Source organism: Saccoglossus kowalevskii, chromosome 2 (genome assembly GCF_978046115.1).
Source record: "Saccoglossus kowalevskii chromosome 2, keSacKowa6.1, whole genome shotgun sequence".
Taxonomy (NCBI): Eukaryota; Metazoa; Hemichordata; class Enteropneusta; family Harrimaniidae; genus Saccoglossus; species Saccoglossus kowalevskii.
This window is the reverse complement of record NC_140642.1, coordinates 1,706,746-1,732,706: the sequence shown is the minus strand read 5'-3', so window position 1 is coordinate 1,732,706 and position 25,961 is coordinate 1,706,746. Positions and strand designations below refer to the sequence as shown.

The 25,961-nt window shown below is 36.6% G+C and overlaps 1 protein-coding gene across 1 annotated transcript in view; it reads left to right on the top strand.

Annotated features, from left to right (window-relative positions):
- The window catches only part of LOC144364068 (uncharacterized), a 100,018-nt gene that overhangs the window by 25,395 nt on the left and 48,662 nt on the right, over positions 1-25,961 (top strand). The window contains exons 2-8 of the mRNA XM_085496169.1: positions 3,940-4,012; positions 6,918-7,058; positions 7,309-10,706; positions 13,899-14,141; positions 19,521-19,633; positions 20,487-20,574; positions 20,679-20,864. Of these exons, the coding sequence (XP_085352295.1) occupies positions 10,532-10,706; positions 13,899-14,141; positions 19,521-19,633; positions 20,487-20,574; positions 20,679-20,864 (805 nt within the window). The 5' untranslated portion in view covers positions 3,940-4,012; positions 6,918-7,058; positions 7,309-10,531. The remainder of the gene's footprint in view (positions 1-3,939; positions 4,013-6,917; positions 7,059-7,308; positions 10,707-13,898; positions 14,142-19,520; positions 19,634-20,486; positions 20,575-20,678; positions 20,865-25,961) is intronic.

Sequence of the window (25,961 nt, the reverse complement as noted above, 5' to 3'; positions counted from 1 at the left end):
AAGTTAATTGTTGGTTCACATCATTTCATGTGTGTGTACATTTACATTGAAGTTAATTGTTAGTTCACATCATTTCATGTGTGTGTACATTTACATTGAAGTTAATTGTTGGTTCACATCATTTCATGTGTGTGTACATTTACATTGAAGTTAATTGTTGGTTCACATCATTTCATGTGTGTGTACATTTACATTGAAGTTAATTGTTGGTTCACATCATTTCATGTGTGTGTACATTTACATTGATGTTAATTGTTGGTTCACATCATTTCATGTGTGTGTGTGTACATTTCCATTGAAGTTAATTGTTAGTTCACATCATTTCATGTGTGTGTGTGTGTTTAAATTGAAGTTAATTGTTGGTTCACATCATTTCATGTGTGTGTACATTTACATTGAAGTTAATTGTTGGTTCACATCATTTCATGTGTGTGTACATTTACATTGAAGTTAATTGTTGGTTCACATCATTTCATGTGTGTGTACATTTACATTGAAGTTAATTGTTGGTTCACATCATTTCATGTGTGTGTACATTTACATTGAAGTTAATTGTTGGTTCACATCATTTCATGTGTGTGTGTGTGTACATTTACATTGAAGTTAATTGTTGGTTCACATCATTTCATGTGTGTGTGTGTTTACATTGATGTTAATTGTTGGTTCACATCATTTCGTGTGTGTGTACATTTACATTGAAGTTAATTGTTGGTTCACATCATTTCGTGTGTGTGTACATTTACATTGAAGTTAACTGTTGGTTCACATAATTTCATGTGTGTGTGTGTGTGTGTACATTTACATTGAAGTTAATTGTTGGTTCACATCATTTCATGTGTGTGTACATTTACATTGAAGTTAATTGTTGGTTCACATCATTTCATGTGTGTGTACATTTACATTGATGTTAATTGTTGGTTCACATCATTTCATGTGTGTGTACATTTACATTGATGTTAATTGTTGGTTCACATAATTTCATGTGTGTGTGTGTGTGTACATTTACATTGAAGTTAATTGTTGGTTCACATCATTTCATGTGTGTGTACATTTACATTGAAGTTAATTGTTGGTTCACATCATTTCATGTGTGTGTACATTTACATTGATGTTAATTGTTGGTTCACATCATTTCATGTGTGTGTACATTTACATTGAAGTTAATTGTTGGTTCACATCATTTCATGTGTGTGTGTACATTTACGTTGATGTTATTTGTTGGTTCACATCATTTCATGTGTGTGTACATTTACATTGAAGTTAATTGTTGGTTCACATCATTTCATGTGTGTGTACATTTACATTGAAGTTAATTGTTGTTTCACATCATTTCATGTGTGTGTGTACATTTACGTTGATGTTATTTGTTGGTTCACATCATTTCATGTGTGTGTACATTTACATTGAAGTTAATTGTTGGTTCACATCATTTCATGTGTGTGTACATTTACATTGAAGTTAATTGTTGGTTCACATCATTTCATGTGTGTGTACATTTACATTGATGTTATTTGTTGGTTCACATCATTTCATGTGTGTGTACATTTACATTGATGTTAATTGTTGGTTCACATCATTTCATGTGTGTGTACATTTACATTGATGTTAATTGTTGGTTCACATCATTTCATGTGTGTGTGTACATTTACATTGAAGTTAATTGTTGGTTCACATCATTTCATGTGTGTGTACATTTACATTGATGTTAATTGTTGGTTCACATCATTTCATGTGTGTGTACATTTACATTGAAGTTAATTGTTGGTTCACATCATTTCATGTGTGTGTGTACATTTACGTTGATGTTATTTGTTGGTTCACATCATTTCATGTGTGTGTACATTTACATTGAAGTTAATTGTTGGTTCACATCATTTCATGTGTGTGTACATTTACATTGAAGTTAATTGTTGTTTCACATCATTTCATGTGTGTGTGTACATTTACGTTGATGTTATTTGTTGGTTCACATCATTTCATGTGTGTGTACATTTACATTGAAGTTAATTGTTGGTTCACATCATTTCATGTGTGTGTACATTTACATTGATGTTATTTGTTGGTTCACATCATTTCATGTGTGTGTACATTTACATTGATGTTAATTGTTGGTTCACATCATTTCATGTGTGTGTACATTTACATTGATGTTATTTGTTGGTTCACATCATTTCATGTGTGTGTGTGTACATTTACATTAAAGTTAATTGTTGGTTCACATCATTTTATGTGTGTGTGTGTTTACATTGAAGTTAATTGTTGGTTCACATCATTTCATGTGTGTGTACATTTACATTGATGTTAATTGTTGGTTCACATCATTTCATGTGTGTGTGTACATTTACATTGAAGTTAATTGTTGGTTCACATCATTTCATGTGTGTGTACATTTACATTGAAGTTAATTGTTGGTTCACATCATTTCATGTGTGGGTACATTTACATTGAAGTTAATTGTTGGTTCACATCATTTCATGTGTGTGTGTATACTGTGTACATGTACATCGATGTTATTTGTTGGTTCATATCAATTCATATGTGTGTATGTTTACATTGATGTTAATTGTTAGTTCACATTTCATTTGTGTGTGTGTGTTTACATTGATTTTATTTGTTGGTTCATCTTATTTCATGTTTGTGTATGTTTCCATTGATGTTATTTGTTCACATCATTTCATGTGTGTGTATGTTTACATTGATATTCATTGTTGGTTCACATCATTTCATGTGTGTGTGTGTTTACATTGATATTCATTGTTGGTTCACATCATTTCATGTGTGTGTGTTTACATTGATGTTAAATGTTGGTTCACATCATTTCATGTTTGTGTATGTTAACATTGATATTATTTGTTGATTCACATCATGTCATGTTTGTATATGGTAATATTGATGTTATTTTCTGGTTCACATCATTTCATGTTTGTGTACACATTTTTAGTCTTAAGATGGTGAAAGTGGAAAACATAAGTAATAGTTTAATTGAAAATATGGCATTCTTCACCAGTTACTAAGTATGTAACTATGACAATATGTATGTTTTCCGAAAAACTGTGATATAATAATAATAATAATAATATTAACAAGAACTTCATTGAAATTTTTCATTTTGAAAAGAACATAGTCAAATGCTATTCTGAATATAGTTAGACTACACATGGCTTGCCATTTATATGTAAGGGCATAAGATAGTAAGATCATAGCATAAGATAGTAAGATCATAGCATAAGATAGTAAGATCATAGCACAAGATAGTGAGATCATAGCACAAGATAGTGAGATCATAGCACAAGATAGTGAGATCATAGCACAAGATAGTGAGATCATGGCACAAGATAGTGAGATCATGGCACAAGATAGTGAGATCATGGCACAAGATAGTGAGATCATGGCACAAGATAGTGAGATCATGGCACAAGATAGTGAGATCATGGCACAAGATAGTGAGATCATGGCACAAGATAGTGAGATCATGGCACAAGATAGTGAGATCATGGCACAAGATAGTGAGATCATGGCACAAGATAGTGAGATCATGGCACAAGATAGTGAGATCATGGCACAAGATAGTGAGATCATGGCACAAGATAGTGAGATCATGGCACAAGATAGTGAGATCATGGCACAAGATAGTGAGCAGATGTAATGGGCGATGTTTTAGGTCATATTTTTGGGCAAATGCTGGATAGTCTAAATTAAATTACAGAAGGTAGTAAACTTTTTTATTTTATTAATCAAAATTCAAACTAAATTTATATAATAGTACCCCTCTCACAGGAAATATTTAATTTAATGCCAAATTTCAGAAAATTCCCTTGTCCAAAGTTTGTTCACCATAAGTCTATGATTGTGATGTCATTGTGAATTATAGATGAATTGCATGTTGAAGTCCTCAAGGTGTCATTTATCTCATCTGCTTTTTTGTCTGTTTTTATTCAGGTAAAGATGCGAGTGTTATTAGTGGTGGTGTGTTTTGTGGTTTTTACAGCAGCACAGTTGGATGTAGAGCACAGTAAGTTCTGTATTATTACCTTGGCTATCACCAATAACATACTATTAGTTGTGTATAGTTAAATTAGAATGATCTAGTATACAATAAATGCGTTTTTTAGTCCCCGTTCAGGCGAAGCCTAAAAAAGGGAGTACAGTAGAACGTCGATTATCCAGACGTCGATTATCCGAAATGTTCGGTTATCCGAACCTACTGTGTGTCCCCCAAAAATTGTATGCAGATCTGGCTGTGTTCCGTATAATACAAAAGTCAACTGTGAACAATAAATACTACAGTCTTGTGTGATTTCCTGGTGCAACACTTTCAATAAAGCTATTATCAACATGTAATCCGACGTCTTTCACGTGTACGTTCATTGTTTACAGTGTCTGCGCAAACAATGAAATGAATTACAGTATCCAATAGTTTCCTAAATTCAGACAAACCTATTATGCCACACCAGTGTTCCACTGTAAATAAAAAATGTCTTAAAAACACAAACTCCATCAAATGTCTTCTCCACTGTTTACAGTCAGATCCTTAACTTTACCAAGTTGTAAGTCACCGCAGTTCGGATACATTTCCCGGGAAAATTATACGGAGTTCCACTGCCGTCAAACAAACGCGGCCATGAGCCGATCCCATGTTTTTTTCCGATTTTTAATTTTAATGTCCAGTATCAGAAGTCACATCCTTTTCGGAATAAAAAAAGAAAGAAAATAACTTCTGGGATGTCTTGCCCCAGAAGCGACGCCAGTTTAATAGTGCAGTGAAAAAGAGTGACGAAACGACAACCCCTTGGTGTGCCTGTTTGATGGTTTATCAGCAGACAACGGCAACCAATGACCACAGTCGGCGAGCCGTTTGATGGTTCACAGCGTCGAAGTGTTTACGTCCGATGATCACAGTAGCCAACCTAGATTTTTACAACAATTTATTATGTCAATCGTTCTAAGTGTTAAAAACTTTGCTGAATCCAATAAAATCGGGACATCTTGTAGCAGCAATCTGGTAACATCGAGCCGATCTATACACAGCGAATACGAAGCGACCTTTCACCTGTTTACTTTATCAGCGTCTTTTATCTAGCGTTGGCATGGCTACCCCAGTGAAATGCAAACGCTGTGTGCTTGATTTGGACACGAAGGTGTCAATTATAATTCGACTAGAACATGGCGAAACCGCAAGCAATCTATCTACCGAGTATGGTGTTGGTAAATCGACGATATCCGATATCAAGGCAAAACAAAAGCTGCTAGATTTTTCCAGTAAAATGGATTCAAGTGCAGGACTGAAACGAAAGATAATGAAAACAGGCTATGACGATCGTTTAGAGAAATTCGTCTTCACTTGGTTCTGGGACTTGGTTTTCCCAAGAAAGAAGCAAAAGAACTTTATTATCGCTACATTTTATGGACATTGTGAAACATTTTTTAACATTCCAGCATGCAACATTTTTATTACAATGTATTACTGATTAAATAAAAATGTTTTTAATGACGTACTCTACATGTATTATTGTTTGATTTCATTACAGTCATGTGTGTTAGAATTTGTGTGTACGTGAGCCTGTAAATTTGAGCACGCCCCACACAAGATCGCATATCCAAACTGTTTGCATAACCGAACAAAAAGCATGTCCCCCTAACAGTCCGAATAATCAACGTTCTACTGTACTAGAATTTCTTTCTTTCTCATTTTAAGTTATCTCTCACATTTTCTCAGGGACTGTGCAGCAGATGTCAATGAAACTTGGCAGGTTGATGAACAAGTCTGTGTTACATATGCACATAATTTTTTTTTCCATAACTGAAAATCCTAAGTGGGTCTTTTTTTCAGGATTTTCATCCAAAATTACCTCTCTACTACACTGACAGAGCAACTGAGCATGCTCAGAATAATTGGTTCTGTTAAATACAGATTCAGATTTATGAATTCCTGATTTCTGATTCACAATTTTTACCTAATGTATTCAAGCCTAACTAAATAAAACAGAAACTCAGTTTGCACTATACATCAAAAATACAGAGCTGTCACTGAGAAACCAAAAACACTGAGACTAAGAGTTTGTGTTACAGAAAATATTCACAAAAAAAATGAAGATACAGCATGCCTTATAATCATGAATTTAAATGTATTATTACATATTATGCACTGTTTAAAATAATAAAAACCGTTTTATTTCGAAAAACATTTTTTTTTTCCAGATCTAAAAATCCTAAGTGGGTCTTTTTCAAGATTTTCATCCAAAATTATCTCTCCCTACTGCACTGACTGAGCATGCTTAGAATAAATAAATAATTAGCTTAGATTGTAATGCTTTTGTTTTTAGTGATGTCATGACAGGCTATGACCTTGATCTGAATCAGTGACAGATGGGTCGTACCATTACCAATCTCAGTGGAAAATGTTGAGGGGTGTTAGGGCTACATTTTGATGGGAATTATATGGTGATAGTGAAACAACCCAGGTCCTGGTAATATACAAAGACCTGAATTAACAAAGAAGTCAAGTTGTTATTAAAGGTTATCAAGGTTTACTCAAATTTATAAATGTAGTTTCTTGAGCATTTATGAGACATAGTTTGGTTGCACTTGTGTACTCTAAGATTTTGGACCGGGATCACTGAAAGTTTTCAGTTATCACTTCATGATGAGTTGCACCCACATAGAGTACATATTAATTCATTTGTTTGCAGATGTTTTATAATTAAATAACTGGGATTGTGAAATTTATGTCTTGTTGTTTACAAAATGTACTTCTATCATACTTGTAGCTGTGTGAACTGCTAAAGACATTGTACCTTGTATGCATAACATATTTTATTTTTTTGCCCTCAGAGTAGTTAATAATGTTTATTACGGTATATAAATTTAATAAGTATTTCTCATGAGACATGTCATGCTGTTTCCATGCACTTCTATAGGTGTAAAAAGTGGCTCTTGTCCCAATATGTCTGGAATGTTTGGTATCTGCTCTGAAAACTGCCTAGAAGATGATGATTGCTCCGGCAAACAAAAATGCTGTTCCAATGGCTGTGGGCATGACTGTATGGAACCTCAAAAAGGTAAATTACATATGTCAAACTTCAATTTCAAAAACAGATAATGTGTCTTGTTGTTGAAAAGTTGAAACAAACTTGTTATGTCAATGTAAGGTGGTTGAACTCATTGACCCAAAATAAGCACTAAACACTTTTTAAAAAATCATGTCACATCTATATGAAATCCGTAGAGAAATTGTGGGAAATTTGCCCAATTTCCTGCCATAGTATTCAATCAATAAATCTAACTCTTGTTTCTTTTTATGTTTTCTAGATGAGTTCTAACCATTGAAGATTTAGCAGATTTATTGTAATAAAATAATAAGTTGAAACCATGTGGTCATTGTTTTTGCCTTGTTAACTTAAAAACTATGGCTGTTTGTATATGCAGAACAAACAAACAAACCATGATGTGAATAATGTATTTGGTATACATACATACAGTAACCTATGATCTAGAGAAGGACTGTTACAAACTTTGTTGAATGTGTGTTATTAGCATTGTATGATATAGATGGTGTAGATTGTAATCATTATTTGACAGATTGACCAAGATTAGTTTTTAAAAAATACTTCGCTCCAGATTTTAATTAACTTAAATTACATTTATTTCCAGATTTCCTTGATTTTTACTGATTTTTACTTTACACTCATGAGTTTACCTATTTTTGAGTCATTTACCATTGGCTCCTATAAATAGTTTTGTCATATCTCAAAATTTTTTTGCGGCACTTTTAGTTATAAGATGTGTACACATGTTTTTACTGAATTATTGAGAAATCTTAATGAATATTAATTATTTTTCTGAAACATTCCTATAGTTTCCAGAAAAGCAAATTCTTTTCAGACAGTTTTTCTTCAACAAAATATTCCACTCTGGATAAAAATTGCTACCTTCACATGCCAGCATTTTATCGGTGACCTACGGTTCAAGCCGGCTCTAGCAAGCAAAAATGGCTGTGTATACACGTTCGACTCGAGCCAGCTCGAGTCAAGTTCTATAAAGTTGAGACCCAACATGGCCCAGATCGTGTATACGCAACCTCAGAGCCCAACTATCAGAGCTCAAATCAAGCCCTCAATTGTCTTCTTCATGTATCCTCTCATTTCAATTATGGTGGAGACTACATCGTTCATAATTTCATGCAATTTCTGGCTTGACGTACACGCCCGAATATCTGTTTGGCAGAATAAAGAAATACTGCGATAGATTAATAGCTCATTGGGAAACTTATGTACGAAATTATGCGAAGAAAAATTGAAATAACGACTGAAAAGATCCAATGGAAACTGAAGAAACTTTTTAAAAACACCGAAGATAAAAATCGTAGAAGCGATCACGGTACGGTGACGTGTTCCTAGTAGGTTTAGATTGACAACTGTTACACATATCACAACAGTTGAACAATTACAAAATGGTAACTTTGCATAACAATAACTTCAGCTAATAGGTAGTAGCATATTGTAGCTGCCGTGTTTTTTGTTTATTCCAGATACTAATACCTATAAATCATAACACTGGTGCATTGTTTTTTCTACCTCCATACTCGGACTTGTGACTGTTACTTTTTTTCTGCAAGCACAACACCAAAATGCCATGTTTTTTTTGTACTAATTATTTTGAGGGCACTGTTCCATTCTGCTCTGATCGAACTGAATTGAACTCTGGCAGATCTCGGCTCTCGTTCAACCCCTGACCGTGTAAATGCATTGGAGATAATCTCCTGTTAATTGGTGGGAGGAGCAGTAATTCGGCTCTGATAGAATGCTGCCGTGTGAATGTAGCAAATGTCACTAAGCTGATAACGTGTGTGTAAATCAACATTTATCTATTACTTTGTTATATTTTCAGATCTTATTTAATATGTTGAATCATGGAAGTTATAATCTTATTATTTCCATGGTTGAATATACCCCCTCTATTTTCACCTCTCCCTGTCCTCCTTTGTCCCCCCCCTCCTTCTCTTCCTTTCTCAAAACAATTGTTTATGGTTTCCCAAAAAAAATTAAGAATCGTAAGGAAAATATAGCATACCTACATCTCAATCAAACTTATCATATATCTCATTACTCGCGTTTGATGAGGAGACAATATTTCCCAATCTGTGACACTCATTATTTTCCAGTCTGAGTGATTAATAGTGGCAGGACCAAATTTTTAAAATCTCATTCTTCGTGAAATGAATTTAATTGTTGCATTATCAAACAATGACAGTAAATTAAATATTGTAAATGGAAAATTCATATTTAAACTATCTAATTATTAATAATTAATAACAAACTTATTTTGTATTTGTATTCTTGATATCAAATTTGATATGAGAATTCTCTTTTCATATTTTTGTTGCCATGGTATTTTTCATTATTGCTTTTCATGAATTACATAAATTAAAATTTCAGCTGTGTACATTGTCAATTGCACATAAACAACTACATTGTTTACACGACCACAACAGCGTTTTATCTGAGCCCAGTGCCCCAAATCAGCAAAAATACTGTGCAAATGTGTTCGTCTTGAGTTCAGATAGGCCCGACATGGCCCTAACCACGTGAATGCATAAAACTGAAATCATGCCCTTTATCACCGTATTCAAATTGAGTTGTATTCAAATTATAGCATCTCAGGAGGCAATATCGTTTGTAATTTCTGTATGGACACTGGAGATGAACTAATTACTACCTCTTCAATCGTGAAAATAAGTGGTGTTGGTAGTGATTGACACAAATTGTTTACTGTATTTTTACTTTCTTACTCTAGGAATGTAGGTTCTTTCATAACAAATCCAAAATTCTGTCTTGGTCATTGGGTCAATGTCGCCCAGATTCTAAATATATATTTAATTCTCAAGTGATCTTTTCCATTTGGCTCTGAATGAATCAGGCTAAATTTGACTTTTGTTCGATCTGTATAAACACATGTATAAATGCACAAGAGATACCGATATTCTCCTGTTAATTTTTGAGAGGATCGAGCAATAGTTTGGCTTCAATTAAATGTTGCCATATGAACGGAGTAAACATCTCTGTGTTTATACACATGTACCGCGGTAGTTAAAACTTCTCATGATGGTATTTGGTGTGAATGGTGTGAATTTCTAGAGATGAATAATAAACATTCAAATTTCAATTCCTTGTCAGTACATTTAAATTCTGGCAATATTTTCAGCTTTCCATTGGATTGTTTTAATTTTCTTTGCTTACAATTTTGTTCCATTATGTGAGGATTCAGAGATTCATTTCTGTTCCAAATTACTGTATTTTACAGTAATTCAAAAGAAAACAGACTTATGGAGAATCCTCACTTTTTTCCAAAATGCAAGCATATTCAGACCATCAAGTATGTCCCATAATATTCGCAATAAAACTACAGTAATGATCTCAGAATTCAACTTTAATACTAGAACTAGGATCAAATTCAATCTTGTGAATGCTAAGAAACTATAAAATCTCAAATAATTCAATTGGCAAAGGAGTATCTCAATCACTGTGATTAATAAATGGTTTATATATTTACCGGCATTTTCTGTTCAGTGAAAGATGGTCATTGTCCGGTACCTAGTGGTGAATTAGGAACATGTGCTCAGCAGTGTACATCTGATGCTAATTGCTATGGTAACATGAAATGCTGTCATAATGGTTGTGGTACACAGTGCATGGAGCTACCAATGTCAGGTAATATTACTTAGTATTGAAGAGCTTTGAGACTAAGCTAAAAACCTGATTACCGGTAATTGTTGATTGAAATTTGAGCACTCTAATTACCTAATTTGCATAAATATCACATTTCATTGTAGTGAGAAGGTAAAAACGACTAATAGTTTAATAATAGACCGTTTCTAAAGTTTATGGTTTAATTGTGATTAAGACTTTCCCCATTGTTGAGCATGCAGCATGGCAATGTATACGATTTCAGAAATAGGAGATATTTTCATGTTACTATTTGCTCAAGGGTTTTTATGCGGGATTGGGTGTTTTTTGTTTGTTTTTTCTATGTGATCAATTTTTTCGCTGTTGCTTTATAAGATCATTATCTTTGAATCCGGGTTTGAGAATTTGTATGTGCCTCATACAATGTAGTTGTGCAGATACAGTCTGTTGAACTTTATGGACTAGATTTTCATGACTAAAAGACAAGCATGCCGCACAGTGTGTGAGTCTGTATTGTGAATATCAGCGTATATGCAGCGAGTGCGTATTCGAAGTGCAAAGTTTCATGCATGCTCACTGCACATTCACTACGTATTCACACTCGCACGCCCACACACCCCCTGCAAACTGCCCACAGGTTCCCTACAAACTGCCCATACACGCCCTGCATACTGCCCTGCAAGCTGCCTGCATACTGCCTGCATGCTCCCTGCATACTGCCCACACACTCCCTGCATACTGCCCGCAGCCTCCCTGTATACTGCCCACACGCTTCCTGCATACTGCCCGCCTGCTCCCTGAATACTGCCCGCAAGCTTCCTGCATACTGCCCGCATGCTTCCTACAAACTGCCCACCTGCTCCCTGGATACTGCCCGCATGCTTCCTGCATACTGCCCGCCTGCTCCCTGCATACTGCCCGCACGCTCCCTGCATACTGCCCGCACGCTCCCTGCATACTGCCTGCACGCTCCCTGCATACTGCCCGCACGCTCCCTGCATACTGCCCGCAAGCTTCCTGCATACTGCCCGCAAGCTTCCTGCATACTGCCCACCTGCTCCCTGCATACTGCCCGCCTGCTCCCTGCATACTGCCCGCAAGCTTCCTGCATACTGCCCGCACGCTTCCTGCATACTGCCCACCTGCTCCCTGCATACTGCCCGCACTCTTCCTGCATACTGCCCGCACTCTTCCTGCATACTGCCCGCACTCTTCCTGCATACTGCCCGCACTCTTCCTGCATACTGCCCGCAAGCTCCCTGCATACTGCCCACCTGCCCCCTGGATACTGCCCGCACTCTTCCTGTATACTGCCCGCACTCTTCCTGCATACTGCCCGCAAGCTCCCTGCATACTGCCCGCCTGCCCCCTAGATACTGCCCGCACTCTTCCTGCATACTGCCCGCACTCTTCCTGCATACTGCCCGCACGCTTCCTGCATACTGCCCACCTGCCCCCTGGATACTGCCCGCACTCTTCCTGCATACTGCCCGCACTCTTCCTGCATACTGCCCACCTGCTCTGTGGATACTGCCTGCAAGCTTCCTGCATACTGCCCGCACTCTTCCTGCATACTGCCCACACGCTTCCTGCATACTGCCCACCTGCCCCCTGGATACTGCCCGCATGCTTCCTGCATACTGCCCACCTGCCCCCTGGATACTGCCCGCACGCTTCCTACATACTGCCCACCTGCTTCCTGCATACTGCCCACCTGCATACTGCCCACACGCTTCCTGCATACTGCCCACCTGCCCCCTGGATACTGCCCGCACGCTTCCTGCATACTGCCCACCTGCCCCCTGGATACTGCCCGCACGCTTCCTGTATACTGCCCGCATGCTGCCTGCAGAATATTTGCATACAGACTACATACTCATTTGCATAATCCTTTATGGAGAGACAAATTTGAAATTGTTTCTTACACTTAAGATTTACAAATCTGATGAAGATTTTAGAGAAGCAATTAATTAATTCCCTATACCAAGTTTAGAGTATTAAAAATTATACATGTATGCAGTCATATTAGAAAAATGCTGTTTTAATTACATCAGTATAAGTCACAATGTGTCTACTAGTGGTAATAATAATAATCTTTATTGATAAACTTATCCTTAATTGGGATATTGTTCATAATACAATAAAGTTAAACACCACAGGTGTACAATCAAATTTATTTTCCTTCAACACTGAGGATCACATTGTTTTCTTGTTGTGCATCTTGAATAGCAGAACAATATTTGTCACCAAGGTCCTTGTTTGAAAGGCTAATCTTAAATTTAAAATTAATTTTAAATCTGTCTTCAATACTCTAATACACAGGAGTTGCTTCTAACTTTTTAGCTCCGCTGTCGACTTTGTCGAGCGGAGCTTATCATATGAGTGATTGTCCGTCGTCGTCGTCCGTGTCAATGTTTTACTTTTTCGACTTCTTCTTGAAAACTACAAGCCTGAATGCTTTGATACTTGGTGTATATGTACCTTGGGTAGACCTCTCTTAGATTTGTTCATTTCATGTTGATATCTTTCATTCTCTAATTTTGGTGAATATTTTTGTCATTTTTGGTAAAAAGTAATATTTTCGACTTCTTGTTAAAAACCGCAAGTGCAATTGCTTTGATATTACATATATAGGTACTACATGTGGACCTCTCTCAGATTTGTTCATTTTGTAATGATATCTTTAATTCTCTAATTTTGGTGAATATTTTTATAATTTTTGGTAAAAAGTGATATTTTCGACTTCTTGTTAAAAACCGCAAGTCCAATTGCTTTGATACTACATATATAGGTACTACATGTGAACCTCTCTCAGATTTGTTCATTTCGTGATGATATCTTCAATTCTCTAATTTTGGTGAATATTTTTGTAATTTTTGGTAAAAAGTGATATTTTCGATTTCTTGTTAAAAACCAAAAGTTCAATTGCTTTGATATTACATATATAGGTACTACATGTAGACCTTTCTTAGATTTGTTCATTTTGTGATGATATCTTCAATTCTCTAATTTTGGTGAATATTTTGGTCATTTTTGGTAGAAAGTGATATTTTCGACTTCTTGTTAAAAACTGTAAGTCCGATTGCTTTGATACTATACATATTGTTCATTTTCTAATGATGTCTTCAGTTCTTTAATTGAAATGTGCATTGCTAACAGCGGAGCTATCTCAGCCGATAGGCTGCTTGTTTTGATTTAAATTGTCATTTCTTACAGACGCCCAAGGTCCCTGTCGTTTTGCTAACATGATGCTGGAGACTGCCATATCATCAATGGGAAATTCAGCCAGTGATTCAGAGTTGTACGTTCCACAATGCGAAGCAGATGGTACATTTGCCAAATTACAGTGCCATTATAATCTCAATGTCTGTTGGTGTGCTAACTCCAGGGGTGTTATGATTCCAGACACATTAGTTGATTTACATGAGGCATCCAATGCACCAACATGTGAAGATACAGGTAATGTCTCATTTATACGCTATGTCCATTGGCTGCCTTCTCACAGCTGAGATGAGTTTTTTTCCATTCTTGCACTCATCCTTACATCCTGCCTCATCCTGTTTTCAGACATGCTTTACCTGATTTCATCCCGGGCTGGTATTAACATCACACATGGTCTGTATGTTGTATTGTTTTAGAATTTGATTCAACATGGCTGACTGGTGGCCCTTTTTATTTTCAATTAAATTGTCCATAATCGCAGTGTATTTTGCACAAAGAGTACCAGGGGTTAATTTGTTCAAAATTTTTGAATGTTTTGTAGTCAGACAATTTACCAATAATGCTTGCAATGGTGAAGAATGAAAAAATATTCTGTTCACATTACTGAAATTAGTGACTGAGTCATAAATGCTACTATTGATGTGTGACAATAGTAATCGTATATTTGAGACTGTGGATCACATTGCAACATCTCATTTCCATTGTAAAATATGGCTAGGAAGCAACACTTTGAAAAGTCTACTTGGTGAATTCATGGAAGCAACACTTTGAAAAGTCTGCTTGGTGAATTCATGGAAGCAACACTTTGAAAAGTCTGCTTGGTGAATTCATGAAAGCAACACTTTGAAAAGTCTGCTTGGTGAATTCATGGAAGCAACACTTTGAAAAGTCTGCTTGGTGAATTCATGGAAGCAACACTTTGAAAAGTCTGCTTGGTGAATTCATGGAAGCAACACTTTGAAAAGTCTGCTTGGTGAATTCGTGGAAGCGACAATTTGAAAAGTCTGCTTGGTGAATTCATGGAAGCGTCACTTCAAAAAGTCTGCTTGGTGAAATCCTGGAAGCAACACTTCGAAAAGTCTGCTTGGTGAATTCATGGAAGCAACACTTCTAAACGTCTGCTTGGTGAATTCATGGAAGTGACACTTCGAAAAGTCTGCTTGGTGAATTCATGGAAGTGACACTTTGAAAAGTCTGCTTGGTGAATTCATGGAAGCGACAATTTGAAAAGTCTGCTTGGTGAATTCATGGAAGTGACACTTTGAAAAGTCTGCTTGGTGAATTCCTGGAAGCAACACTTCGAAAAGTCTGCTTGGTGAATTCCTGGAAGCAACACTTCGAAAAGTCTGCTTGGTGAATTCATGGAAGCAACACTTCTAAACGTCTGCTTGGTGAATTCATGGAAGTGACACTTTGAAAAGTCTGTTTGGTGAATTCATGGAAGTGACACTTTGAAAAGTCTGCTTGGTGAATTCATGGAAGTGACACTTTGAAAAGTCTGCTTGGTGAATTCATGGAAGCAACACTTTGAAACGTCTGTTTGGTGAATTCATGGAAGTGACACTTCGAAAAGTCTGCTTGGTGAATTCATGGAAGTGACACTTTGAAAAGTCTGCTTGGTGAATTCATGGAAGCGACAATTTGAAAAGTCTGCTTGGTGAATTCATGGAAGTGACACTTTGAAAAGTCTGCTTGGTGAATTCCTGGAAGCAACACTTCGAAAAGTCTGCTTGGTGAATTCCTGGAAGCAACACTTCGAAAAGTCTGCTTGGTGAATTCATGGAAGCAACACTTCTAAACGTCTGCTTGGTGAATTCATGGAAGTGACACTTCAAAAAGTCTGCTTGGTGAATTCATGGAAGTGACACTTTGAAAAGTCTGCTTGGTGAATTCATGGAAGTGACACTTTGAAAAGTCTGCTTGGTGAATTCATGGAAGCAACACTTTGAAACGTCTGTTTGGTGAATTCATGGAAGTGACACTTCGAAAAGTCTGCTTGGTGAATTCATGGAAGTGACACTTTGATAAGTCTGCTTGGTGAATTCATGGAAGCAACACTTTGAAACGTCTGTTTGGTGAATTCATGGAAGTGACACTTCGAAAAGTCTGCTTAGTGAATTCATGGAAGTGACACTTTGATAAGTCTGCTTGGTGAATTCATGGAAGTGACACTTCGAAAAGTCTGCTTAGTGAATTCATGGAAGTGACACTTTGATAAGTCTGCTTGGTGAATTCATGGAAGCGACAATTTGAAAAGTCTGCTTGGTGAATTCATGGAAGCGTCACTTCAAAAAGTCTGCTTGGTGAATTCCTGGAAGCAACACTTCGAAAAGTCTGCTTGGTGAATTCATGGAAGCAACACTTCGAAACATCTGCTTGGTGAATTCATGGAAGTGACACTTCGAAAAGTCTGCTTGGTGAATTCATGGAAGCGACAATTCGAAAAGTCTGCTTGGTGAATTCATGGAAGCGGCAATTCGAAAAGTCTGCTTGGTGAATTCATGGAAGCAATACTTCGAAACGTCTGCTTGGTGAATTCATGGAAGCAGATAATTACTTTTGACACATTGGTGAGTCCAAAGCACAGTGATTAATTGCATAGTTTTTTTTTGTGATGGATTGATTTTTACATATCAACCCGAGATCGTTCTTTTTATGATTAGATGGATGTTGTTAGGTGTCTACAAACTAAATGCTTCAAGTTTCTGAGGCAGACCATATTGGACTTGGAACATAATAGTGAACAGTACTTAACACAACTGATTACATTAATTTCATTTAAAAAACTAGGGGTATTTCTGACTCTTACTCTTCACAGTGACGTTTTGAATTTTCAAACACGATTTCCTTTGTCTTCATTGAACCTGTTATGCGATAATGAACAATACATTAGAAGTGTGTGAATGTTTGTGAAGATTAGACTGATGCATCCTGTTTCAACGTTTCCACATCACATGACATTGATTGACAGCTTAGCAGCACGTCTTTTTACCAGTTTGTCTTTGCAACTTGTATTACTCAAAAACTTGTACCCCAAACTGGCATTGAATGAGGCAATGCTTTGAGGTTTATGCACCAAATATGAACATACATGTATACTCTGTGTGTTAATATTCAAAGTTTTTTTTCAGATTTGTGTGGACTGGAGAAATCCACCATTTAATTCTTTCTGTTCAATATTGCACACATCTCTATCCTTACCCTGTTATCATGCAATAATGCTCAGTGTGTCACCCTTTATTCCATTTTTGACTTCCATGTGCAAAGCACATAAAAGGAGTCTTTGCAGTTGGTGTGTCTGCATGTGTGTGTGCATGTGTATGTGTGTCTTCATGTGTGTCTTCATGTGTGTCTGCATGTGTATGTGTGTCTTCATGTGTGTCTGCATGTGTGTCTGCATGTGTGTGTGCATGTTCCACTGATATTTCAATAATCATTTGTTGGTTTTTGATGAAAGTTGATGCATAGATGCTCCGTGCTAATGTGCAGATTTGATAAGGTTTTGGTTTAAATTTAAATTTGATTTACCTAATTTCCATGACTGTTCCACTGATATCTGAAGGACCACTCATTGGATTTTCACCAAACTTAGTACAAAGATGGTCTGGGACAATGCACATACTTTATTAGTCTTAGGTAAAAATTTATGCATATTAATTATCTAATTTTCATAATGATTAGTCAATTTTCGGCTTTTCCACTGATATCTTGAGTACTAATTATCACATAGACTGACAAAGTCGGAACTTCATTTTTGTTTTACAAATAAAAATATAATTAATTGTCAATTTAGCCTTTAACATGATCACGAAAACTAGCATGACAACGAATCAGAGTGCAGCTGATATGTCACATCTTATCTATGTTAATGTATGTGACCTTACACTTCTGAGATCCCTGCGATTTTGAAAGACCGCTTATATACATGGGACATTTAAATCATCGTGTTTTCAGTAAACATGGATGAAAGTATCGCCTTTGCACTTAGCAAGTTAAAAGTATCCATCTCTGCGATTGAATCAAATCACCCTTTAAAAGGTCATGTTTACTTTCACACATCCACTCATGAATAATCAATGACATCATGAATAATTATTAGCAGTCAAATGCCCGCAGAGGCGTCCAGTCGGGATTTCTTTAGTGGTCAGGTCAGGTCAGGTCAGGTCAGGTCAGGTTAGTTTTCGTGATCACACTAAAAGAACTACCGGTAGAAGAACAATTAATTATTTTTTTTTGTAAAACAAAAAAGAAGTTCCGACTTTGCCAGTCTAATCTTCACACACCGATGAAACTTGGTACAATTCAAAAGATTTGCTAGTACTATACATAGACCTATAGTTTGGAATAAAAATCTGTGCATATTAATCACCTAATTTGCAAATTAATTAGCCAACCTTAAGAATTTTCAGTTGTTTATCATGTACTCTTCAACATATTTCAATGAAACCTGGTAAATAGGCTATTTTCAAAATGGCCGACTGGCAGCCATTTTGTTTTAATGAATGTGGTTCTAGTGCCATATTGACTGATTATGTTCAAATTTTAAATATTCATTATACATCATGTCATAGATATACAGATATATTAGTTTAACGATCCTATTCAAAATGCCCGAATGGTGGCCATTTTTGTGCTAACAATATTATCAAATGTTAAGCATTTATGGATGGATTTCGTTCAAACTTGGTACATACATTAGACATTATAAGTTCCTGATGCACATCATTTTATTTTTCAGATCGCATTCAAAATGGCTGAATGGTGGCCATTTTGTTTTAATGAATAGGCTTCTAGACCACATCTCTGACATGCTTTGACTGATTATGTTCACATCTTTTATATTCATTATACATAATATTACATCATGTTATAGATATATACATGTAATGATTTTGTTTTAATTAATGCTGTTCCAGAGCAATATCTCTCAATATACTCGTTTGATGATGGGATACAAATGTCAATCATTTTAATGTTAAACAATCATCATAATCATATTCCTGACATGATTATATTCCAGCTATATTACTATAAACAAAACTGTATATCGTAAACTTGATAACTATTGGGGACTGTGCCATTATAGCTTGTTTTTTTGTTAAAATCCTGTGCATATTATTGATTAATTAGCCAATTTCAAGCCTTTTCACTTTTTTCTCAAGTACCATTCCACAGATATTAATGAAATATGGTACATAGATGTTCTGGGATAATACACAAACCTGATTAGTTTTTTGGTTGAAATCAGTGTGATATAACTATATATGGTCATATGACTTCATTAATATGCATAATTGTAATATCTTAAGTACTGTTGCAGATGGACATGCAACTGGTGCTATAATTTTGTTGTCTGACAAGATATATCTCTGACCAAAATATTAGGTCATCATATATGGTCATTATTTCATTAAATAATTATTAAACAACAGCTACTTGGAACCACCCTCATCATTGCCTGCAGTTATAGTTTTAAATGCTGTATTTGCTCTAATAGACTTCATGCCTCCAATATCTTCAGCACGCGTTTAATTCCATGAGTACTTAACACATAGTAGACTGATCTTGTTTAAACATTGAACATAAAGTTTTATCTCATTCTTTTACTTTCTTCAGTACTAAATGAAAACTGTAACCCCTTGTCAACAACTTGTACACGGACTTGTGATTTTGGTTTAAATGTTGGTGCAGATGGATGTCCAGTGTGTGAATGTTATTTTCCATGTAGCGTAAGTATTCAGTTACAACATTGTTTAGCTAGATTTGCTTATATAATGGATGTTTCTGTGTGCAAAGTTCGTAAATAGCACACTTCATGATAGGATTACATCTTCAAAAGTGATTCATGTCAGCCAAAACTTTTGGCTTGGCTGTGGTTTTAAGTAATCCAAACACACTGGTAGTATACAAATTTTTATATAGGTTTGTTTGCCTTGCCTCTAGTGAAATGAGAAAAAAGGTCTGTCTGTCTGCCTGTCTGTCTGTCTGTCTGTCTGTCTGTCTGTCTGTCTGTCTGTCTGTCTGTCTGTCTGTCTGTCTGTCTGTCTGTCTGTCTGTCTGTCTGTCTGTCTGTCTGTCTGTCTGTCTGTCTGTCTGTCTGTCTGTCTCAGATTTGTTCATTTCGTGGTGATATCTTCAATTATCCAATTTTAATGAATATTTTTGTCATTTTTGGTGAAAAGTGATATTTTTGAATTCTTGTTGAAAACAGCAAGTCCCATTGCTTTGATACTATACTTAATGTTCATTTTCTAATGATATCTTCTGTTCTTTAATTGCAATGTGCATTGCTAACAGCGGAGCTATCTCAGCCGAGAGACTGCTTGTACTTTGTTCTATTCACCATGTACAAAATAGCAGGACATGTTTTTCATCTCCTAATTCTTCAGTGTTACATTTTTTACAGTGTCTATTTTGTAATTCTATTTTGGGGTTTGGTCAATATGTTTTGTATTTTGATGACATTTGACTGACCAGTGGCTATATTCATCCCACACTTTTGTTCCACATTCTCAAGCGTACCCTTGCTAACTGACACAGTCTTTAAAAAACTGCAACTGAATTGGTATTATGTCTTTGTAGGGGTTCACCTGCTCTCCTGGAACAAAGTGCCGGGCTATGCATGTACTGTGTACAGAACCTTCATGTACAGGACTACCAGAGTGTGTTCGTAAGTCATTTATTTTCAGTATATCCTGAATTAGGCTTTTTTGATTGCAATACCAGGTGTTTGTGTTTTTGAAAGTAATAGCATGTCTTCTTGTTTGCTTTCAGCTGAGGTTGACCCAACAGTGTGTGCTGATGGTGTAAATGTGGTTGATTGTTTAATTGATCCATGTCAGTCAGCAACTTGCGGTAATAATCTTCGACAAGATATTGAATGTAGAACTAACTACTGTGGTGGATGTAGTGCAGAATTCTATGATACAAATGGCAATAAGGTGGACTGCTCTGCACAAGGTATATACATAATTATAATCAAGATGCATCTGATAACAATCCTATGCCCTGCAAATGTCAATCACATCTTCTGTTCTGAAATACCATGATTAGTAGTTCAGGTAAACAGTGATTGATGGGAGAGATAAAAACAATGAGATCTTGATGGCCATTTCTGTCTAAGATACGGCTGTGACTCAGGTGGTGTCTCTCTTATGAGTTTTGCTGAAACTATGAGATTTTTAAAAATAACGTCTGGAAATCTGTTATTTTAACTACATTGTAGTAGGTGGTGTAAATGTAAAAAATAAAATGTTTTAGAGATTTTCCTGTTCATCATGCTTTCTAACTTGCTTCCTCTCCATCATGCTTACTAAATTACTTCCTCTACATCATGCTTACTAACTTACTTCCTCTCCATCATGCTTACTAACTTACTTCCTCTCCATCATGCTTACTAACTTGCTTCCTCTAAATCATGCTTACTAACTTGCTTCCTCTAAATCATGCTTACTAACTTACTTCCTTTCCATCATGCTTACTAACTTGCTTCCTTTCCATTGTGCTTACTAACTTACTTCCTTTCCATCATGCTTACTAACTTGCTTCCGTTCCATCATGCTTACTAACTTGCTTCCGTTCCATCATGCTTACTAACTTGCTTCCGTTTCATCATGCTTACTAACTTGCTTCCTCTACATCATGCTTACTAACTTGCTTCCTCTAAATCATGCTTACTAACTTGCTTCCTCTAAATCATGCTTACTAACTTACTTCCTTTCCATCATGCTTACTAACTTGCTTCCTTTCCATTGTGCTTACAAACTTACTTCCTCTAAATCATGCTTACTAACTTGCTTCCTCTCCATCATGCTTACTAACTTGCTTCCGTTCCATCATGCTTACTAACTTGCTTCCTCTACATCATGCTTACTAACTTGCTTCCTCTAAATCATGCTTACTAACTTGCTTCCTCTAAATCATGCTTACTAACTTACTTCCTTTCCATCATGCTTACTAACTTGCTTCCTTTCCATTGTGCTTACTAACTTACTTCCTCTAAATCATGCTTACTAACTTGCTTCCGTTCCATCATGCTTACTAACTTGCTTCCTCTACATCATGCTTACTAACTTGCTTCCTCTAAATCATGCTTACTAACTTGCTTCCTCTAAATCATGCTTACTAACTTACTTCCTTTCCATCATGCTTACTAACTTGCTTCCGTTCCATCATGCTTACTAACTTGCTTCCTCTACATCATGCTTACTAACTTGCTTCCTCTAAATCATGCTTACTAACTTGCTTCCTCTAAATCATGCTTACTAACTTACTTCCTTTCCATCATGCTTACTAACTTGCTTCCTTTCCATTGTGCTTACAAACTTACTTCCTCTAAATCATGCTTACTAACTTGCTTCCTCTCCATCATGCTTACTAACTTGCTTCCGTTCCATCATGCTTACTAACTTGCTTCCTCTCCATCATGCTTACTAACTTGCTTCCTCTCCATCATGCTTACTAACTTGCTTCCTCTCCATCATGCTTACTAACTTGCTTCCTTTCCATTGTGCTTACTAACTTACTTCCTCTAAATCATGCTTACTAACTTGCTTCCGTTCCATCATGCTTACTAACTTGCTTCCGTTCCATCATGCTTACTAACTTGCTTCCGTTCCATCATGCTTACTAACTTGCTTCCTCTCCATCATGCTTACTAACTTGCTTCCTCTCCATCATGCTTACTAACTTGCTCCCTCTTCATCATGCTTACTAACTTGCTTCCTCTCCATCATGCTTACTAACTTGCTTCCTCTAAATCATGCTTACTAACTTGCTTCCGTTCCATCATGCTTACTAACTTGCTTCCGTTCCATCATGCTTACTAACTTGCTTCCGTTCCATCATGCTTACTAACTTGCTTCCGTTCCATCATGCTTACTAACTTGCTTCCTCTACATCATGCTTACTAACTTGCTTCCTCTAAATCATGCTTACTAACTTGCTTCCTCTAAATCATGCTTACTAACTTACTTCCTTTCCATCATGCTTACTAACTTGCTTCCTTTCCATTGTGCTTACAAACTTACTTCCTCTAAATCATGCTTACTAACTTGCTTCCTCTCCATCATGCTTACTAACTTGCTTCCGTTCCATCATGCTTACTAACTAGCTTCCTCTCCATCATGCTTACTAACTTGCTTCCTCTCCATCATGCTTACTAACTTGCTTCCTCTCCATCATGCTTACTAACTTGCTTCCTCTCCATCATGCTTACTAACTTGCTCCCTCTCCATCATGCTTACTAACTTGCTTCCTCTAAATCATGATTACTAACTTACTTCCTCTCCATTATGCTTACTAACTTGCTTCCTCTCCATCATGCTTACTAACTTGCTTCCTCTCCATCATGCTTACTAACTTGCTTCCTCTTCATCATGCTTACTAACTTGCTTCCTCTAAATCATGCTTACTAACTTGCTTCCTCTAAATCATGCTTACTAACTTGCTTTCTCTAAATCATGCTTACTAACTTGCTTCCTTTCCATTGTGCTTACTAACTTACTTCCTCTAAATCATGCTTACTAACTTGCTTCCTCTCCATCATGCTTACTAACTTGCTTCCGTTCCATCATGCTTACTAACTTGCTTCCGTTCCATCATGCTTACTAACTTGCTTCCTCTCCATCATGCTTACTAACTTGCTTCCACTAAATCATGCTTACTAACTTGCTTCCGTTCCATCATGCTTACTAACTTGCTTCCGTTCCATCATGCTTACTAACTTGCTTCCTCTACATCATGCTTACTAACTTGCTTCCTCTACATCATGCTTACTAACTTGCTTCCTCTAAATCATGCTTACTAACTTGCTTCCTCTAAATCATGCTTACTAACTTGCTTCCGTTCCATCATGCTTACTAACTTGCTTCCTCTCCATCATGCTTACTAACTTGCTTCCTCTACATCATGCTTACTAACTTGCTTCCTCTAAATCATGCTTACTAACTTGCTTCCTCTAAATCATGCTTACTAACTTACTTCCTTTCCATCATGCTTACTAACTTGCTTCCTTTCCATTGTGCTTACAAACTTACTTCCTCTAAATCATGCTTACTAACTTGCTTCCTCTCCATCATGCTTACTAACTTGCTTCCGTTCCATCATGCTTACTAACTTGCTTCCTCTCCATCATGCTTACTAACTTGCTTCCTCTCCATCATGCTTACTAACTTGCTTCCTCTCCATCATGCTTACTAACTTGCTTCCTCTCCATCATGCTTACTAACTTGCTTCCTCTCCATCATGCTTACTAACTTGCTTCCTCTCCATCATGCTTACTAACTTGCTCCCTCTCCATCATGCTTACTAACTTGCTTCCTCTAAATCATGATTACTAACTTGCTTCCTCTAAATCATGATTACTAACTTACTTCCTCTCCATTATGCTTACTAACTTGCTTCCTCTCCATCATGCTTACTAACTTGCTTCCTCTCCATCATGCTTACTAACTTGCTTCCTCTTCATCATGCTTACTAACTTGCTCCCTCTAAATCATGCTTACTAACTTGCTTCCTCTAAATCATGCTTACTAACTTGCTTTCTCTAAATCATGCTTACTAACTTGCTTCCTTTCCATTGTGCTTACTAACTTACTTCCTCTAAATCATGCTTACTAACTTGCTTCCTCTCCATCATGCTTACTAACTTGCTTCCGTTCCATCATGCTTACTAACTTGCTTCCGTTCCATCATGCTTACTAACTTGCTCCCTCTCCATCATGCTTACTAACTTGCTCCCTCTCCATCATGCTTACTAACTTGCTCCCTCTCCATCATGCTTACTAACTTGCTTCCTCTAAATCATGCTTACTAACTTGCTTCCTCTAAATAATGCTTACTAATTTGCTTCCTCTAAATAATGCTTACTAACTTGCTTCCTCTACATCATGCTTACTAACTTGCTTCCTCTACATCATGCTTACTAACTTTCTTCCTCTTCATCATGCTTACTAACTTGCTTCCTCTCCATCATGCTTACTAACTTGCTTCCTCTAAATAGTGCTTACTAACTTGCTTCCTCTAAATAGTGCTTACTAACTTGCTTCCTCTAAATCATGCTTACTAACTTGCTTCCGTTCCATCATGCTTACTAACTTGCTTTCTCTACATCATGCTTACTAACTTGCTTCCTCTAAATCATGCTTACTAACTTACTTCCTTTCCATCATGCTTACTAACTTGCTTCCTTTCCATTGTGCTTACTAACTTGCTTCCTCTAAATCATGCTTACTAACTTGCTTCCTCTAAATCATGCTTACTAACTTACTTCCTTTCCATCATGCTTACTAACTTGCTTCCTTTCCATTGTGCTTACTAACTTACTTCCTCTAAATCATGCTTACTAACTTGCTTCCTCTCCATCATGCTTACTAACTTGCTTCCGTTCCATCATGCTTACTAACTTGCTTCCGTTCCATCATGCTTACTAACTTGCTTCGTCTCCATCATGCTTACTAACTTGCTTCCTCTCCATCATGCTTACTAACTTGCTTCCTCTACATCATGCTTACTAACTTGCTCCCTCTACATCATGCTTACTAACTTGCTCCCTCTCCATCATGCCTTACTAACTTGCTTCCTCTAAATCATGATTACTAACTTACTTCCTCTCCATTATGCTTACTAACTTGCTTCCTCTCCATTATGCTTACTAACTTACTTCCTCTCCATCATGCTTACTAACTTGCTTCCTCTCCATCGTGCTTACTAACTTGCTTCCTCTCCATCATGCTTACTAACTTGCTTCCTCTCCATTATGCTTACTACTTGCTTCCTCTCCATTATGCTTACTAACTTTCTTCCTCTCCATCATGCTTACTAACTTGCTTCCTCTCCATCATGCTTACTAAATTGCTTCCTCTCCATCATGCTTACTAACTTGCTTCCTCTACATCATGCTTACTAACTTGCTTCCTCTACATCATGCTTACTAACTTGCTCCCTCTCCATCATGCTTACTAACTTGCTTCCTCTAAATCATGATTACTAACTTGCTTCCTCTACATCATGCTTACTAACTTTTTTCCTCTTCATCATGCTTACTAACTTTCTTCC